This window comes from Peromyscus maniculatus, chromosome 17 (assembly GCF_049852395.1).
Source record: "Peromyscus maniculatus bairdii isolate BWxNUB_F1_BW_parent chromosome 17, HU_Pman_BW_mat_3.1, whole genome shotgun sequence".
Classification (NCBI taxonomy): Eukaryota; Metazoa; Chordata; class Mammalia; order Rodentia; family Cricetidae; genus Peromyscus; species Peromyscus maniculatus.
Window position 1 is genome coordinate 50,538,457 of NC_134868.1, and position 19,881 is coordinate 50,558,337.

Consider the following 19,881-nt stretch of genomic DNA (forward strand, 5'->3'; position numbering starts at 1 on the left):
GCACACATATATGTATATACATTATATATTCCTAAATAAAACCTGTGTTTACTATCTTACACATGACTACTCACTGGTGATATTCTTCTTAGTCACCTAACTTTTGGAAATGGTTGTTGATTAGTATCTTCAGAATCCATTGGCTCTTAAAATGTCCTGTCAAAAAATTCTTGTTATAATGTTAGTTTAGTTTTCAGTTTTTGCTTTTGTTTTTGGCTTGAGACAGTCTCCTGTATCTTAGGCTAGCCTTGCACTGACTGTGTAACCAAAGATGACCTTGAATTCACGATTCCCTTGCCTCCATCTCCCAAGTGCTGGAATGTGTCACCATGTCCTGTTTCAGGATATTATTTGCACAACTGTGAACAAGGAAATGAAAATTCTTGCTTCTTCTAATATTTTACAATTATTTCTTTCCTATAGTACATCAAATTTGATTAGACTTTTTTTCCTGAGATACATAAGTCAAAGTTTAACTTCGTGAAAGAGGTACTCAATTGTTATGTTATAAAACATAACAAAAAGGGGCTGCTGAGGAGACACTCACTTGGTAAAGCGTTTGCTGCCCAAGCATGAGGACCTGAGCTCAGTCCTCACACTCGGTAAAGTCCATGCACCTTAGCACACGCCTGTAATCCCAGCATTGAGATCCCCGCAGCTGGCTAGTCAGCAGTTTAGCCTATCATTAAGTTCCAGGTTCAGTGAGAGACTCTCTCAAAAAATAAAGGATCTGGAGACATGGCTCAGCAGTTAAGAGCACATACTGCTCTTTCACAGAACCCAGGTTTTGCTTCCAGCACTCATGTTAGGCAGCGCAGTCCAGCTGCAATCCAGTCCCACCCTCTTCATCATCTGTGGACCGCTGCACTCGCTTTCACACACCCACACACAGACACACATATTTAAACACAATTAAAAATAAGAAATCTTAAAAATACAGAGTTGTGGAGCCCAAAACATCTACATACATCTACAAAACACTCCCATAACTAAGACTCGGAGAATATTGGGGCAGAAAAACTGTAAGAGCCAGAACTACAGGGAGTTAGCTGTGAGATTGTGTCTCCGGGTAAAATTAGAAGTTACACTCGTAACGTTGTACCAGTATGATAGCCCAATCAGGAGTCGGTGACGCCAATGGGTGTGACAGAGTGGACAGGGAGGCCTCAAGCCTGCACAAAGAACTATAGGCAACTTTAAAAAGCTGGGAGGAGGAGAGATGGTCTTCCCAGGGAAGAGTGCACCAACTGGTTGTCCAGTGCCAAATGGTCAGCCCCGAAAACATGCATCCAAGTAACATTGTATGGACTACACAGGCTTTATTTAGGAACATAGATGTATATACATATGTGTGTGCAATAACAATTAGTGAAAAGAGAGGCCATGAATTTGAAGGACAGTGGGGAGGGGTGTATGAGAGGATCTGAAGGGAGGAGGAAAGGAAAGGGAGAAATGTGACTATAGTCTAATCTCAAAAAACAACAAGCAAAAACAATTCCAAAATAAATAAATAAATCTTTAAAAAATATAATGGAGAGCAATTGATGAAGACATCCCATATCAACCTCTAGTTTCTATATGCATACACAAAAATACCAGTAAATATGAAATCACTGACTTTTTTAAAAAAAAAAAAAAAACCAAATTGATTTATTTAAACATCCTGGCCACAGTTTCCTCCCTCTCCTCCCAGTTCCTCCCTCCCCCCACCTCCCCTCTGCTGCCCCCACCCACTCCTCCTCCATTTCTATCCAGAAAAAGGGAGGCCTCCCATGGGTATCAACAAAACATAGCATATCAACTTGCAGTAAGATTAAGCACCTCCCCTTGTATTAAGGCTGGGCAAGGCTGAGGAATAGGGTCCCAAGAGCTAGCAAAAGAATCAGAGGCAGCCCCTGATGCCACTGTTAGGTGTCCCCCAAGACCAAGCTACACCACTGTCCCATGTATGCAGGTCAGTCCCATGCAGGTTCCCTAGTAATCATTGACTTTTTTAACCAGGAATATTTCATTACATTTTAGATGCATGTTGGTGGTTAATTTACTGTTTCCTTGATGAACTAAATGAAAATAACTACAAGATGTTTTATGTATAATATGTGACCTTTGGAGCTGGGCTCAGGTCCTGACTTTCCCTGACTAGCTGTGGCATTAGATAAACAAGTAATTTAACTTTACTTTCTTTATCTACAAAATGAGCACTCTATCTCAGATTTGATATGAGGATGAAATTAATTGGATACATATTAAGAACTTGAGATAATGTCAACACATGGTAGCCAGTCAGTGAAGGCTAATTATTTTAACTTAGTACAATCTTCCAGCAGATCAGGATTGTGTAAGATTATGAAATTATTACCCTCTTTTCAGAGCCAAATACACTGGGAAGTCATGTGTTGCATCATGAACCAATGTCAGAGAGACGGGGAAGCATGAGCTCAGTCTTGCATAGTGATTTCTGGGTACTCTTGAGAATTCCTTACTCTGCATTTCCCACAGTTGTGCAAATTCCATGAGGTGACACACACCTATGCCCTGAGATAAGTCCACAAAGTCCACACTACAAATGCTTCCTAGTTGTTGAGAGAAATGTCTAGTTATATTTCTGGAAAACACTTCATAATGAGCTCCTTTTTCATCTTTTACAGACTGTAGCATATACAAAACCATTATGATGCGGGCTAGTGATGTAGATCAGCTGGCAGAGTGCTTGACTAGGATGCCTGAAGCCCTGGGTTCAATGCCTAACACACACACACACACACACACACACACACACACACACACACACACAGAGAGAGAGAGAGAGAGAGAGAGACAGACAGACAGACAGACAGACAGACAGACAGACAGACAGACAGACAGACAGAGAATCCTTAAGATAAGTTAGCAAAGAAACATCCTGGGCAGGGGAAATAGCTCAGTCAGTAACGTACTTGCTGAACAATCATGAGGACCTGAGTTAATTCCCAAGAACCCACATGATAACCAGGAACAGATGTATGAATTTATAATCCCAGTGCTAAAGTGACAGAGACAGGGGGATTCCTAGGACTTGCTGGCCAGCCAATCTAGCCTACTGAGCAATCCCAGACAAATGAGAAACCCTGTCTCAAAAATAAGGTAGAGAGTATTGAGGAAATACACACACACACACACACACACACACACACACACACACACACACACACACACACACACTATACCCATCATTTCAGTAATCTCAACGAAGCCAGTTTTCAAGACTAAATCCTACCTCTAGGGCCCCTGTGGCATCCAAGAATCTGTCCTTCCAGTTTTTGCTTCTTCTAAGCTTCAGGAGGATGGAAAGTTGTGTTAATGAGAGAAGTGAGATAATGGAGTCTTACATGAACTTTGGAAAGTTGGCTTGCACAGCCTCATCATAAAGAGGATTCCAATCAACAATTTTGTTGTTGTTGTTCAGAATGAATGTGTAGGCTGGAGTCTGTTCCCAGGCCATAAGTCAGCTTTTGTTTTTTCCTAACTGGGTGTGCTAAGTGAAGTTAACCTTAAATGGTAGTCACTCTTTTTTTATTTGCTGTTTTATGCAAGTCTTCGCTAAGCCTTTCTTACTGAATTCTTAGATGTTTATTCAAGATTGACGTTTCCACCACTCTACCGTCCAGCAACTGTGCTGGCACCGCACGGACCTGGCAGCTGGCCATGGTAGCAACATTAAGATTACCTCCTCCCAGGAACTCATTAAAGCTGTATTTGATGGCGTCAATTGGAGTCATTCCACATTCATCCAACAGGTATTTATAGAGCTCCTACTCGGAGCATAATGAAGAATCTCGATGGCAGCGAAGACATGATTTCCCATTTTCCATCTATTTAAAAATCTTTTTGGTTATTTATTTCATATGAATGAGTGTTTGCCTGCATGTATGTTTGTGCACTGCCTGCATGTCTGGCACTTCAAGGGAGTAACGGATGGCTGTGAGCTGGCCGCGTGGGTGCTGGGAATTGGAGTCCGGTGTTAACAAAAGAGCAGCAGGCACACTCACCTGCTCAGCCATCTCTCCGGTCCTTCATCTCCTAGTCTACCAGCTGAGCATGAAATTCCACCCCTGGCTGAGGAGCAATGCTCAGCCATCGCTAGCTTCCCAGAAAGGAATGGTCAGTTTTCTCTAAATGTGTAGCCCATGATGAGTTCCTCATACTCCAGTGGAAGTCCACACATTAAAGAATATTTGGGCAATTGGCCGTGATGGGGAAGAATACACAAAATTGGGTGGGAAGGGAAGGGGAATGGATCTGGGAAGAGTTGGAGTAGGGAGGATGAATAGGATTAAAATCCGTTATACAAAATTCTCAAACAACAATTAATAAAGAAAAAAGGAAATGATACAGTGTGCAACGGGAACAGAGAGCACAGAGATGACGTCAGAGAACACAGAGATGCCGTCAGCACGGTCTGGGATTACGAGCTGCAGAGACATGGTGAAACCAAGTTCCAAGTGACTCTTAAGTCTCTAGCTTTGGTGGCCAGCTGTGGGTTGGTGTTGTACCCGAATATTGAACAGTGAGGGAGGACAAAAAGACGGTTGGGAATCTACAACTGGATAACCAGTTCAAAGATTTCCAGAGGGATCACAGTCCAAGAGCTGGAAGTCATGGGCTGGAGAATTTTATCTTGTGGATGACAGTTGAAGTCCTGAGTGGACAGGCTTGCCTGGAAGTGTCCTGAGATAAGCGACAAAAAACGGGGACAACAATATGGGTGGCCAATAAGACCTGCACAATGGCGATACTAGTTAACATGCCAACAGGATGGGCAACACTAGTTAACGTGCCAACAGGATTGGGGACACTAGTTAACATGCCAACAGGATTGGGGACTCTAGTTAACATGCCAACAGGATTGGGGACACTAGTTAACATGCCAACAGGATTGGGGACTCTAGTTAACATGCCAACAGGATTGGGGACACTAGTTAACATGCCAACAGGATTGGGGACACTAGTTAACATGCCAACAGGATCGGGGACATTTCTCAAGGCCCCAATCCTAGATGAAGAGCCCTGGGCAAACAATGGCTGCTGAGAGACAGGGAATCTTTCTCCAGGGACAAGCCCTAACAGGGCTCAATCCAATCCCAAGTTGCCAGTCACACACACACACACACACACACACACACACACACACACACACACACAGAATTATGAATTTGAGAGGGGGTAGTTAGAAAGGGAAGAGGAAGGGGTGAAAGTGATGTAAATATAATATTTGTATAAATTTCTAGAATAAATTTTAATTTTTAAATTTTAGAATAAAAACTATATTTAAAAAGAACCTTTCTTCTCAGGTAACTGAGCACAGACACATCACGGAGAGTTATGACTGGTTGGGACACAGGCAATAAATATATAAATGTGCTTATCCAGATTGCCGAGGTCACATATAGTAAAAGAATCTGAAACACAGAACTAGCAAAAATGTTGGCAAGGCATCACTAAGAGTTCAGAGGATGTTTGGAAACACACAAGTCAGTAACACCAAAAAGTAAAGATTAAAAAGAAAACAACAAAACTTCCATTTGTGGAGACGTCTATAAACTAAAATCTCATCCTCTCTCATGAACATATTTTCTTTATAATGATTTATGGTGTGAAGTGTTATAAGGAATCATTCTAATTCAACCACACATGGTTTTGAAGGCACTTCACCAACTGGCCATTTACTCTATCTTTACTCAGTCCCTATTCTAGTACTGAGTACTAATACATGGAGACACATTGAAGAAACAGAAAATCTGCCTACTGAAATGTACAACTTACATGTTAAAGACGGCTGAAACACCTCTTCTCTCAGAGGCAGGGGTTCACTATTAGTGAGAGCCCCAGAAAACTGGGCTGCGTAGATGGTGAACACCACTTAACAGAAAAACCTCTCAGCCTACAGTGTTCTTCTTGCATTTCCATTTCTCCAAAGCCAATATGGTCTCAGTCTGACACTGCTGGCGAATTCACTAGGAAATCTGGAACAAGTGAGCACGTGCCCCGTGTGTCAAAGGTTGGCACACAGGCCTGCGAGCTTGGATCAAGAACAAAGCTCTCTGGTACGATAAATAAAGAAACGGGAGAGTATTGAGCCTGGCTCTTCTTTCATCCATGCATAGCGGTTGTCAGACGGCTCTGGACAGTCTACCCCTCCTGTTCCTGCAGAGCAGATAGTCATCGTTACAGCTGTTCCAAAGGAAGCAGGCTTTCATGTTCCGTAAAAATGGCCCAAGTAGCAGTTCAACAAATATTAACGTTTGAAACCACTGTGTTTACAGCTGTGATTTCCCCCTATCTGAAACCTCACCAGCGGGCAGACATCCTGATCCACTCTACAAGAGGGAAAACAATCGAAAGGCAGGATGGGTGTGGCAGGAGGGAGGTCACTAAATAAGAAAAGGCAGCTCTTTAAGTGGAGGCTGGCTAGTCGTTAGGCCACTGGGCTGAAAGGATTTATGCCACTTGTAACAAACTTCAAAAGAAGTTGCCCATTTTTTTAGGCCCTTTGTTTAGTTCTTACTGCACAACAAAGCAAGTTACAAGATCGCTCCTATAATAGTTTTGCACACAGCAGCCAGCAGCAGAAGGCTCCTCCCCTTTGGGAAAAGCTTCCAGATTCCAAAGTTGGAAACATCCAGTGCAGGGTTCAAAATGCATCATACATTTGCCTTATTTAAATTGTATTAGTGGTAATAAGCCAATAGAAAAGGGATAACAACAAGAACGTTCAGGATAAATAGCTTCTTCCTAATGAGTTACACACACACACACACACACACACACACACACACACACACACACACCCCTCTGAGTGAACTAATTCCCACAAAGTTACACAATACAGTTAACAGAAAGTATGTGAGCAGTGGATACTGCCAGTTGGGTAAAAGGGTCCTGCAGCTTCTTCGCCTTAGATGACCAGCTTCTCCACACTAAGTGTACTTGTGGTTTCATCCTCTTCGTTGGAGCCGAAGTATCCCGGGAGGTCCAGCATTCTCTGCTCAGCCTCAGTGAGGCGGAAAGAGGTATTGTCATAGAAGGCGAACTCTGGGTGGATGGGGAAGCTCTGGCATTTGTCTTTTCTGAAGTGAGAAGGGCTAAGCTGACTGACTTTCTGGTAGCTGTCTTTGGGGAAAAGGGGCGAAGACTGCTTCCTTGAAACACTCCTGTGACTGGGGGACGGTCCCCTGTGAGCTCGGGGAGGCTCCTTTTTCTCAGCTCCTGCCACCGACCCTGCCTGGCGATCCCCCGAGTCCGGTTTCCTCCGGGGATGCCCCACGGTGTAGGATTTAGAGAGGGGGCCCAAGGGACTGCTGGTCCGGCCTGCCCCTTGGAAGTGTTCTGATCTCTCCGGAAGCAGGTGAGCACTTCGGCTGGGTGGTCTCCACCTATCCTCGATCTGGTCCCAGGTCCGCATCCGGGAACTGTAGGCGGGGACCTGGCGGGGAGTCAGCGCCGACAAGCTCCTCTCCCGGAAAGGACGGGACTGCTTGGTTTCGTGAAAACTAGCCGTCCTCCTGAAGAGGGAACTTCTGGAGTGGCACCTCTCCGATGAGCCCTCTCTCCCGACAGTCGACCTCATCTGCGACTTGCGGATCAGGGTCTGGCTGGGACTGACCGCGCAGCTGGGCAGAGGCACGATGCAATCCATCCTAGAAGGGGGCCTTTCCCCGGGGCCTGCCACAGGCTGGTCCACAAATGGAGACTTGATTCGGAACTTGCTTGCTGCGGCGGCTGCTGCGGCTGCGGCTGCTGCTGCTGCTGCTGCTTCTTCGGGGCACTCCAGGTCTAAGGGAGGGCTGGCAGTGGCATCCACGACAGTGTCCGTCAGGGGACTCTGAGACACGTGGTACACTTTGGTGGTCTCTGTCAGCCCTTTCTTCTTCATCTCCTTCAACTGCTGCTGGGCCAGGCGGTAGCTGAACAGGGGTGGGATGATCTTCTGAGCGTTGGACTGGAAGCTCTCACTGCCGGAGGCCTCGTCCTCAGGAGCCGCCGGCGGCGGCGCACTGCACCTGTATGTCAAAGGGATGCCCGTGTCGCCTGGGCTTCCCCTGGGTCCGTCACCCGCATCCGAGAAGCTCCCACGAGCCTCGCTGAGCTCGCAGATGTTCTCCTCATCCGAGTTCTTCCGGAAGCCTGGGGAATGGATGGAGTTGTGTCGGGCTGGGGTGCTGCATTTGGGGGCTCTGCCGAACCTCCTCCAGAGTGTGATGAGCACGGTGGCAATGATGATGAACAGGCACAAGGATATCCCTGTGACGGTCACGACGTTGTTGGACTTCACGGGACCCTGGGGTGGAAGAGGTGATGGGCCTGGTGACCGGAAAACTTGAAAAAGAAAACAAAGGAAAAAAAAGTTACAACACACGTCTTCTCTTATGTTGATTTCTCTGCATTTTGGGGCCAACGTGGTTGCCTCAGTTATCAGAGCAATTAGAAGAAAGGAAAGAACCAAAGACTTGGATTCCTGATGAGAGCTGAAGGCACACAAGGTGACCGGTAAAGAGAAAACCCGGGAAAAACAGGGACCACAGAAGGCAGGTGGCCGGGGAAGCCACAACCAGGAGACTTCTGTGCTCAGCAGTTCCTGCCGAGACCCTCCCACACACACTTATGAAGATGGGAACATGGGCTACCTGTAGTTTAATGTACCCGTGAGAGGCATGTGGGCAAAGTCCATGAGTAAAACTCGAAACCAAACATACATGCTGTAGGTAACTGTACCTAAACTTTCACAATTAGCAAAACTCGCGGAGGCAAATCCGACTAGTAGCCATGAAGTCCATCATGTGTCCCATTCTAATATCTAGACCCCATCCTCCTGAGCGGGAAGAAGCTGCCCACATTTCTGTTCTCAGTCGTCACTGCCCCTCCAGCCTCCGCATGGGATGACTTGTCTTCATATCTGAAGTCTCGACCATGTGTGTCCCACAGTCGAGATGTTTTACGAAGATGCAGAATCCCATGGAGTCTCCGCCTGTACTGCCGCCAGACACCTGGAACCCGGATGCTGACTGTTACCACCTAACCTCACCGTGCCCCCGCCCCCACCCCCACCCCCGCTGCCTTAGTCACTACCCACTATCTAGGGCCTTCCGGGCACCCGTCCCCTTTTCTCTATGGTATTACTCGGTCTCGCCACCTCCACCTGCTCCCAGGGTTTCCCTCGGTTTCTACTGTTCTCTAGAGCACACCTGATTACAAACTCCTCATACTCCTCCATCTCCCTTCAGAGGGAGGCCCACTTGGCCTCCTCATCTCACTTGAAGCCTGTCCATCCCACAGAGCAACTTTCCCCAACCCTCTCAGCTGGGATCTGTTACATACATGTCTTGGTTTTAATATTTGTATATGTGTGTGTGCATGTACAGGCGCACACATGCACGTATACAAGCATGTGCATGAGAGAGAGAGAGAGAGAGAGAGAGAGAGAGAGAGAGAGAGAGAGAGGAAGCTCTCATAGGCCAGAAGAAGGTTCAGATGCCCTGGAGCTGGAGTTAGAGGAAAAAACTTCAGACCTCTGCAAGATCTGATTGTCGACTTGACATGCTCAGGGAGAGGAAACCTCAACTGAGGAATTGCCTCCATCGAATTATCCTGTGGGCATGTCAGTGGGGGCATTTTCTTGGTTACTAATCCATATAGGAGGGCCCAGGGCACTGTGGGCAACACCATCCTTGGGCAGGTCTGTATAAGAAAGGTAGCCAAACATGAGCCTGGGAGCAAGCCAGTAAACAACATTCTTCCCCGTTCTCTGCTTCGGTTCTTGCCTTCAGATTTCTGCCCTGGCTTTCCTCAATGGTAGACTGTACTGTGTGAATGCACCCTTCCCCACCCTAGTCTGAGGCAGGAGTCCATCCTAAGCGAACCTACTAGGCCTGGGAATTCTCAGCTGCTGCACCCAGGGTCTGAGTTAAGGCGGAAGAGAACCCGTGGCTGGGCAGGCCCCTGCCTCTGCATTCTGCCCTGTCCAACCGAGGCTCCCCACAACCTTTGTCCACCGCTACCCATAAACATGGCGGCAGCTGCGCCTCTCCTGGCGTCTTTCTCACACCCACAGGGGACAAGTGTGCTCCTGGAAAATGTGGGTCCACCCACCTAAGCTCTCCAAGCCATCCTTCCCCGAGGGATCACCCCTCTGACCAAGCATCCCCAAGTGTCCTCTCCAGCAGCTCCTTTTTTCTCAGCATAGAGAAACATGTGCACACTCCCCGCCCCCACAATGCCACAGCCAATCACACTTCTTGCCTTCCCCGCCCTGCTTAGCAGAGGAGGCGTTCACATTTACTGACATGCTGCTTGTCTATCATCAACTTTGCTCCCTGCAATAGTACAGTTCTCCCTATAATCATGAATGACCCCCCTAACAGTCAGATGTACAGGTCCGTCCTGCAGTACTATCTGCCGTTTTGTGACTCAACTCCCCGATTCGTTTCAAGGACAGCGACTGGATTCTGTGGTCAGGCAGAACTGCATATTTAACATAGATATAACGCCCTTCTAAAGGATGAATCCAGCGCCTTGGACATCTGGGGGCTCTTATCTCTGAGCTGCACCCCTAGCTCTTTCTCCTCCTTCCCAAGCACCTGTGCCTTCTCCCGATATACCTAATTTTAAGGGACTAGAGTTTCTCCGGCCATTCGGTGGCCAGTATGAGAGCCCCGGCTTTCGATCTTCATGCCACATGCAGGGACTTTGCATCCCCCTCTCCCTGAAGCCCTATGGCCACCAACTGAAGCTGTCACTTGGGTCTCTGAAAAATCCTTGACAGGCACTCTTTTCCTCCACCTACCTTTTTCATTTGTATCCATGTTACAGCCAAAGAGGCATCTACAGCACAGGCTCCCACTGCTGAGGCCCCCCGGGACACTATTTGTCCCCTCTCGTCCCAGCACACCACCCTCCAGCCACAGCGAACCGCCTCACAGTTCTCAGGTCTCTGGCTGAGCTGTTTTCTCCCACACCTTCAGTCACTGCCCCTCTATCAAACTCCCCGCCTCTCTTCTCACCTGGGGGCACATTCTCCACCCTCAAACTTCAGCTCAAGCGTCACCCGCTTTAAGAACTGACTTGTCCCCAGTATGGATTTTTTTGACCCCGCATGCTTCCGTAGAAAGCTGTGGGCACCTTTATCGTTTCAGGCTTTGGATTACATTATGTTTCTCTCTGAACCTTCCAGGCGGCTATGTCCCATTTCAAGACAAAGATGGATCTTGTAAGTGAATTCAGTAGATTCCCGATCCTAGTCACAGTTCACTGTAACCTGCACACAGTACCCAATGAACATTAGTTTAATCAACTGGTTCAGCCATTCTTAAAAAGAATGTTAGTAAAACGATCACTATTGCACCAGACGGTGTGAACCTATCACAGCAACGGACGCCTCCCACTCTTTTGTTGATGTCTTGGTGGTACAAAAGCATTTCCTTCCATAGCCAGACAAAACTCTGGATCCTCGACTCAGTAAAAACAGGTGGTGAGAGGCTAGTTCCCTGGTGTGCCGCCTCCGTTATTGGCCATGACCGCCAATGACAGTGTGTGGCAGCATTTCCACCACCCGTCACAAAGTGCTCTCTTTGCTATTTCACTTTCTGACTCTGGCTGGCAGCTTCAGGGAAAAAGAAAAAAAAAAAAAAAACACAGATGGAAAAGAGTTGTTCACAGCTGCTGGTCTGACCCATCCTGCCTTATCTAACTCTTCCTGCATCTCCTGAAGTGAAGGAGATGCCCTGATGCTGAGCAAATCTTCACATCTCTAGAGAGTAACAGACAGACAGACAGAAGAGGAAGAAGCAAATACATGGAAAGTTCATTTTATCCAACTAAGCATTTATCCTGGGCCTTGGTGTACAGGAAGGGGCATCTTTATCACTCAGCTGTCTTGTTAAAAATGTGCTTTTTCAGACCCCACCCAATATAATGAAAGTTAGATGCCAGAACATAAAATCCAACCATATTTCCTCAAAAAACAGCTGCCAACTTCACTTGCTGATGTCTCTTCCAGAAAGTTACGCTGGCCTGAATAGAAAGGCAAAGTAGTTAAGATTGGCCGCTTGCTATGATTCCTCATTTTGTGGCCCTGGGCAGGGCACCTCCATGTGCCCAGAGCCTTCCTCCAAAATGTGCAGGAGAGAGTGTACAGTCGTCACTTAGTATCTTAGGATTATCTCCTGGATGCTTAGGGATATCAGCCTCTGTGTGTGTCTATAAAATGGTGTCATATTTGCACAGAATTCACACACATCCTCCTGCTTTTGAAGACATTTTTAGGTCACCTCTACTGCCCAGGATCATACAACAGTTGTATAACTAGTTGTCACACTATATTGCTTACAGAATAATGACAGGAAAAAAATGACTGGGACTGGCAAGATGGCTCAGCAGTTAAGGGCACTTGCTTCAGACCCTGACAGCCTGAGTTTGACTCCCAGAACCCACAGGGTAGAAAGAACAAATGCCTACAAGTTATCTTATGACCTCTACACAAGCACCATGGCACATGCATTCACTCAAAAGCTCATGTACATGTGTACATGCAAAAATTTCAATGTTAAAAAGGAAAAATGTTGGGCTGGAGAGATGGCTCAGCGGTTAAGAGCACTGACTGCTCTTCCAGAGGTCCTGAGTTCAATTCCCAGCACCCACATGGCAGCTAACAACTGTCTATAACTCCAAGATCTGACACCCTCACACAGACATACATACAGGCAAAACACTAGTGCATATAAAAGAATAATAAATAAAAAATTAAAAAAAAAGAAAGGAAAAATGTCTTCATGTGTTCAGGACAGATACAATTTCTTTTAGAGAGTTCAGGACTTATTAAAGAAGATCAAGCGACCGAGGGCGGGAAGAAGAGCCCAGGCTAGTGTTGCAATAAGAAGACAAAATGGAGAATAACATTCTTCAGATGCTAAAATGAAGGACACAAGGCCTACAGTACTGGCTGGAAATACAAAGTAGCAAGAAGACCTTCTCCACAGATGGGGACACTGGGAGAGGCTGCTGGGTGCCTATGGTCTTGGCTAAAAGGTTCTCTGAGGTCCAAACAAAGGGAAACATCTAAGGCATCCCAACCCCAGAAGGACAAGGAACTAAGGATGCCTTTGAATCTGGAAATGGAGAGTATAAGAAAGTAGGCCTTGACAGAGGAACTTTATCTAAAAGTCAGGACCTCAGCAAAAGCTGGCCAGCTAACCAAGCGGCTTCTCAGTAGAGGGCTAGCATAAGAGCACTGACCCTTCATCACCATAACTGTGATTAAGTGCCATTCAGCTTCCCAGAGGAGGCCAACCTGCCCCAGGCAAGTGAGCATCTCCATGGACCACTCACATCAAATACCCTTGAGTACCTATCAGGGTGGATCTCGATGATACTCAGAAAATGCAGGAAAGTCAAGTCAATGGGGATGGCAAGAAGAAATATCCCTGCTTCCTCCTCCCAGACAGAACTGGCAACAAACTTCAGTCACTGAAGAGGAAAGAAACTGGGCACCCTGCTTCATTTTGACAACTGATGGTCCACACACACCCTTTGGACAACCTCTGAGATGATGGGGGAATATTCAGGACAGATGTTTCTCCATGGGAGTTTTTGTTTCATTGTGTTGTTTTAAGGTAGTAGAGAAGCAGGGGGAGAAATAACAACCAGTTGGGCGCGGTGGGAGACCTGCAATCCTAGCACTCCAGGTGCTGAGGCAAGATAAAAACTCAAGACCAGCCTGAGCTACAGAGTGAGAGCCTACCAAAGACAAAATCTGGTGCCAGCAAGATGGCTCAGCCGGCAAAGCACCTGCTGCCGAGCCTGTGGGCCTGAGTTCCACCCTTGGCATATCCACACGGGTGGGAAAGAACGGATTCCTGCAATACTCCCCACCAACTCTTTCTGTAGTTTTAAAGACTACTCAATACGTCTGAATCTTTAAACATATCCCCACGTCTCTTCCCTCACTTCCAATGCCAAATCCCATCACCTCATTGGCAGCTTACCATCCCGACCACCCCAGGTCTCCGACACACGGAGAAGCACGGGGTCGGGGCGTGGCAATCAGAGGGGTAGGCTTCCACCGAACCCAGGCTGGTCGCTCCCAGAGGCTCTGGGGGAGTGACGCGGAAGGAAGCAGGAACACCTACCAGCACACTCCTCCAGGGAGCATGAAGAGGTCTCGGAGGACATTCCAGAGCAGCTGGGTCTGGAGGGGAAAGAAGTGAGACACACACGGCGGCGCTCTCGGACAGCATCCCCGCACGTGGTGCTACACTGACTCCACGGCTGCCAGGGTCCCCAAGTTTCTGCAAGGACATAAGTCACGCTTTTAGTGCCAGTCACGTAAGAATCGGGATTTCACTGCACCCAAAGGAAGCCGCGAAACTCAAAGCCCTGGTCTGAAAACCCTAGGAGGAAAAACATTCTCATAGATGTAAAAAAAAAAAAAAAAAAAAAAAAAAATCTGGAGTGTTAATCCTCATCTCAAAACAACGAAGAGCGGTATGATCTATACAACCTTAGCCGGTCTGAGCATTCCTACAACCCAGCAGAGAGCTGAGGTCACAGGGCAACAGACCAGCCCACAGTGAAAGGAGAGTCAGGCCCCTCCCTCCCACCCCCATGGAAAGAGGGGCTGCAATACTTGTTTGCCTGGACCAGGATCCAGGACCCACCCACACACGCTCATCAGACGAAACACACCTAAAACGTCATGAGTTGCTGAGAGCAGGATGGGAACACAGTCTCAGGGGACAAGATAAGAAGGGGCATTTGTGCCCACATGCATCCTCTTCTCCAGGGACCCCCCCAGAAGGTCAAGCGTAGGACTAGACAAAGTCTCTTCACAGTGTGTGTGGAAGGACTAGGGTCACAGTAACAAAAACATCCAACCATATAGACCCTTCCTTCCATCTTCTCTATGGAACAATAGCCTCAACCACGGAGGAAAATGCAGCAAAGCGGTCATGCTGAGAGCATTCATTGAGGCCAGCTGTTGTGTCAGACTTGGGGAAGAGCTGAAAATGTCCTAGGCCTACACTATTTGAGGTCTTCCACTACTGCATGAGATCATAGAGCCTGCCTCCTCCCTGGCATTCAGACACATAGCCCTTGCTTCAGATGAAAGAGAACCACAAGACAGTTAGTAAATTACGTACCAAGTAGTTTAATATTAGCAGTTAGTAATACCTCCAGGTTAGTAAATTCCCAAGTCCCAAATAACAACAGTTTGGTGCCTGGGGAAGGCAAGACCTAGAGGTGAAAGCTAGTGTGAAGGCTGGCAAGACAGTTCAGTAGACAGTGGTGCTCACTACCAAGCCTGGAGATCTGAGTTCAAGCCCCAGAATCTACATACAAATCCTACAGGATGGCCTGATTTCCACCGGGGTGCCAAGACTGAGAGTGGGGAAGTACAGAAACCTGAAGAAAATCCCTCTGGCCGCACCATGTTTCCCCTAAACACAGAATAACACCGACACATACTGAGATCTTAGGTTCAGTAAGGGTTGCCGGAGCAACAGGGACAACCCAAACACAGTCCAATTCCTTACCACATTAACCCCAAACCCACAAAAAATGACCTATTGAAAGCAGAGGTATACCTATTTCTGGAAATAAATTACATTTGCCTAGATGTCTATAATTTCAAACAATTCTGAGATGCATTAAAAAAAACAAGAAAAAATAAAGTAATCAATAAAATCAGACTCAGGCATGACTTAGATATTAGGTATATTGGAAATAAAATTCAAAATAGCCATGACTAATGTGTTAAATTAGACACTAGTGGAAAACTCAAAGAAGACACATACATACGTGGAAATGTACCACTACTGCAAGCTGAGGATACTAACTGAAATGCTAGAACCACAGAAATACAGTGGCAAAGATGAAGAAAGCTTTCCACCAACTCCCAGTATGTTCAACACACTTGAAGAAAATAAGTGCGAATATAGGTAACTAGAAATAACTCAAATGGAAACACAAAGGTACCTCTGAGTAGACTATGTACCCGAAATAAAGCACGTGGTAGGAGCTTGACACACACCCCAGCCCCACCCTGTGCCGCAGTGTTTGGAGGTTCGACCTAATGGAAAGTATTTAGGTCCTAAGGGCTCTGCCATCATGGATGATGCTAATTCATTTCATCCCAGAAGACTTGGGATGTGCACTCTGTTTTTTTCTGCTGCTCCCCCTTCATGACAGAGCAGGAAGTTCCTCACCAGATTTGGGATTCTAGACTTTGGCCTTCCCAGTATCCAAACTTAGCAATAAACCTCTGTTCTTTATAAATTATCCAAACTCAGATGTTCTGTCATTCTCTTTAGCATAAAACGGACCGAGATAACAAGGGGGAATGAGATGGGTGAGAGAAGTCCAAGCAACAGGAAGACATCAAGCAGGATATCACACATGGACTTGGAATTCTGGAAGGAAAGGGCAGAATAGGAGAGAAAAATTATTTGAAAGGATATGTCCAAAATTAATTAAGATACTAAAGGACAAATTCAAGATGCTCAGAAAACATCAAGTAGGAAGACATACAGAAAGAAAAAGATCTTGGAAACCTACTGCTGCCACTTTGCTAGACCAGATTACTTCCTAACAGCATTCTAAATACTTGTCTTTATACCCACAGAGAAGTGTCGATCTCAACCTCCATCAAAGAAGCTTGTCTTTGTAGAAGATGGAGACCATCCCAGAAAACCACAACTGGTCATAATGCAGAGAACCATGAGGTGCTCAGCCCCAGTAGATACATCTACAACACAACTCCTGCACCTATGGTTCAGGGAACACCATGGAAGATGGGCAGAAAGATTCTAAGAGTCAGAGGACCAGGGAATCTGTGAGATTGCGTCTCCTAGAAATGAAAGGGAAGCCATGACCATGTTATCACAGCAGCATGGCTCCCTAAACAAGAGCTGAAGGATGAAAACGCTAATAGACATGCTAATGGGAAAAGAGGAAATCCTAAGGACCCCAACCCTAGAAAAAGAACTACAGGCAACTAACAATGGCTAAGAGAAGAATTAGTCTTCCCCAGAGAAGGCCCCTAAGGTTATCCAATACCAGTCAGTTGGCCCTGACATCATATACACATAAGCAAAACTAAACAGATTCAACAGGTTGTATTTGTATATTTCTGTGTATATATGTGGGTGCATATGCATATTCAACAATAATAATCAAAGAAAAAGAGGCCATGAATTTGAGATGGAATAAGGGGGAACAGAAGGGGTTGGAGGAAGGAAAGGGAAGAGAGCAAATGGTGTAATTAATTATACTTTCATTAAAATAACATCATTAAGGAAAAAACCCAAACTGTTTCTCAAAGTAGATTGGAGGCAAAGATACACACACACACACACACACACACACACACACACATATAAAACTCTAGGACAATCAACTAAAAATATTTTAATGTATAAATCATAAACTCTCAGCATGGTTAAAGTAAATCATAAAAATCTTCAATTAATCTACAAAAAAAAAAGAAAAACAAAACAAAGATCTAATGGAAGATTTATAACCTCAGAAAAATAGAGTTTAATTAAAACATGTAATAATAATACTAAACATCAATTGCATAAACATACCAATTAAAAAAACAGATTGTTAGATTGCATTAAAAAAATCTGACATGAGCCGGGCGGTGGTGGCGCAAGCCTTTAATCCCAGCACTCGGGAGGCAGAGCCAGGCAGATCTCTGTGAGTTCGAGGCCAGCCTAGGCTACCAAGTGAGCTCCAGGAAAGACGCAAAGCTACGCAGAGAAACCCTGTCTCGGAAAAAAAAAAATCTGACATGATTCAAGTGTGTGTGTGTATGTGTGTGTGTGTGTGTGTGTGTGTGTGTGTGTGTACATGTGTGTGCTGTTTGAAACCAAGAACTTTATATATATAAACACGTATAAATATGTATAACACACATATAAAAACATGTAAGTCAAAAGTAAAGGAAAGAAGAAAATATACTTTGTGAACACTGAAAGGAAATGGAGTTCCTATCTTAACAAAAGACAAAACTAGCCACAGAACTGGGGAAATAACCTGGATACAGAGGAACAATGTGGGATGAATGATGAGTCAATTTACTCTTAACAATCCTAGCAGCAGACCCACCTACAAACGGAACTTCACAATACACACAAACTCCCCCTAAACAGCTTTCTTCCCACTCTTCCAATACTGGGATGGAACCCAGGCCCTCTGGCATGGTAGGCCACTGATCTACCATTGAGCTACATCCTCCAGATAAAAAATGCTGTTGATAAATTCAGACTCCCTCTTCAAAGTAGATACGAAATCATTGCCACACATAATAACTTGTTTCTTATTGAAAATTAATCCAAACCACTTCTCTATCAATACCCACCCAACCCCAGTATCGATCAGATCCCGCCAGCACCACATATCATCCTCTATATAATAACATCTCTTCATCCATTGTGGACAAAAACTTCTAACACAGCTACAGGTACACAAAGCACTACAAAAACATGAGGAAAATTTGTAGGGCAGATGTGTTCTCAGGGAGACAAGTGGTGCAATCTTTGGAGTGAGTCATGGAATATGAGTTCGTTAAGGTAATTAAGTCTCTGAGGATTTTCACAAGAGTATGAGCAGTATAAATGAGTATCATGGCCCAACATCAACTGAGATGTGGTAATGATATTCCATACAGCGGTCCAACTGAATACAATATTGGTTCTGTGCCTCCTGGATCACACTGTAGTCCTGTGGAGGAACAATGAGCCTTGTCTACAAGGCTCCAGAACAGCTCGGCCACTAGTCCCCTTGCCTATAAGGCTCTGGGAATCTCCTATGACAGTCTCTGTGTGTGTTCACCTATTGTGGTTCATTTTCTAAAAATCTAGCAGAAATTCTACTACTACAAGATTTAAGTAGAAAGTTAGATCAACATACAGTTGATTTAGCCTTTTCTTGCGTTTGTGTTTAATACTATGGAAATGGAGAATTACAAAAAATAATAATCCTCTTGTTCCTGTAAGCATACCAATTGAAAGCCCAAGGTTGTTAAGTTGAATTTTAAAAAATAAGACCCAATTATATTCTCTTTTAAAAATGATTCTGACTTTTTGTAAGTACAAGTATAATTGCTTTAAATATATAAAGTCATTTGTGAAATAAAACCAACAATTCCTTTAGTGGGAACCAGAAAAGAAAATCAATTTTGATTTAAAAAACAAACAAACATGAATCTTAATGTAAAAACACAAACTCACTTTAAAATGTTGTATTTGAGGCTTAGAACATTTGGGGCTTCGAACATTGGGGTAAGAACACTAGCTATGAAAGCAAATGGTCCTGAGTCCAAATTCCCAGCACCCACGCAAAAGCCAGGCATGGCTACCCATGCCTGTAATTCTAACACTGGCATTGGTGGAAGCAGGCGAGTCCCAGGAGCTCACTGGTCAGCCAGCCTACCTGAGACTGAGCTTCAGATTCAGTAAGAGACCCTAGTCAAAAACAGTAAGAAGAAGAAGGTGGAGAGCAATAGAGGAAGATGTTGGAAAGGGGTAGATGACCGAAAACACCGGCTTTCACACAAAAGCATGTGCATACATCTGCATCCATCAGCCTCACACATATGCACACACACACATCCACATCCACCAGCCCTCACATATATGCATGCACACACATCCGCATCCACCAGCCCTCACACATATGCATGCACACACATCTGCATTCACCAGCCCTCACATATATGCATGCACATACATCCACATCCACCAGCCTTCACACATATGCATGCACCAGCCCTCACACATGTGCATGCACACACATCTGCATCCACCAGCCCTCACATATATGCATCCACCAGCCCTCACACATATGCAT

General features: G+C 45.5%; 1 protein-coding gene across 2 annotated transcripts in view; it reads right to left on the reverse strand.

The window, feature by feature from the left end:
* Positions 1–5,257: 5,257 nt before the first annotated feature.
* Thsd1 (thrombospondin type 1 domain containing 1) overlaps positions 5,258–19,881 on the reverse strand; it is a 33,017-nt gene continuing 18,393 nt past the window's right edge. Inside the window, exons 4-5 of one of the 2 annotated variants that reach the window (XM_006983003.4) lie at positions 14,160–14,318; positions 5,265–8,355 (exon numbers count right to left, since the gene is read on the reverse strand). In XM_006983003.4, coding sequence (XP_006983065.1) covers positions 6,935–8,355; positions 14,160–14,318 — 1,580 coding nt within the window. In that variant the 3' untranslated portion in view covers positions 5,265–6,934. Of the gene's footprint in view, positions 8,356–14,159; positions 14,319–19,881 lie in introns of both variants that reach the window. The other variant, XM_016001574.3, reaches the window with a different exon arrangement.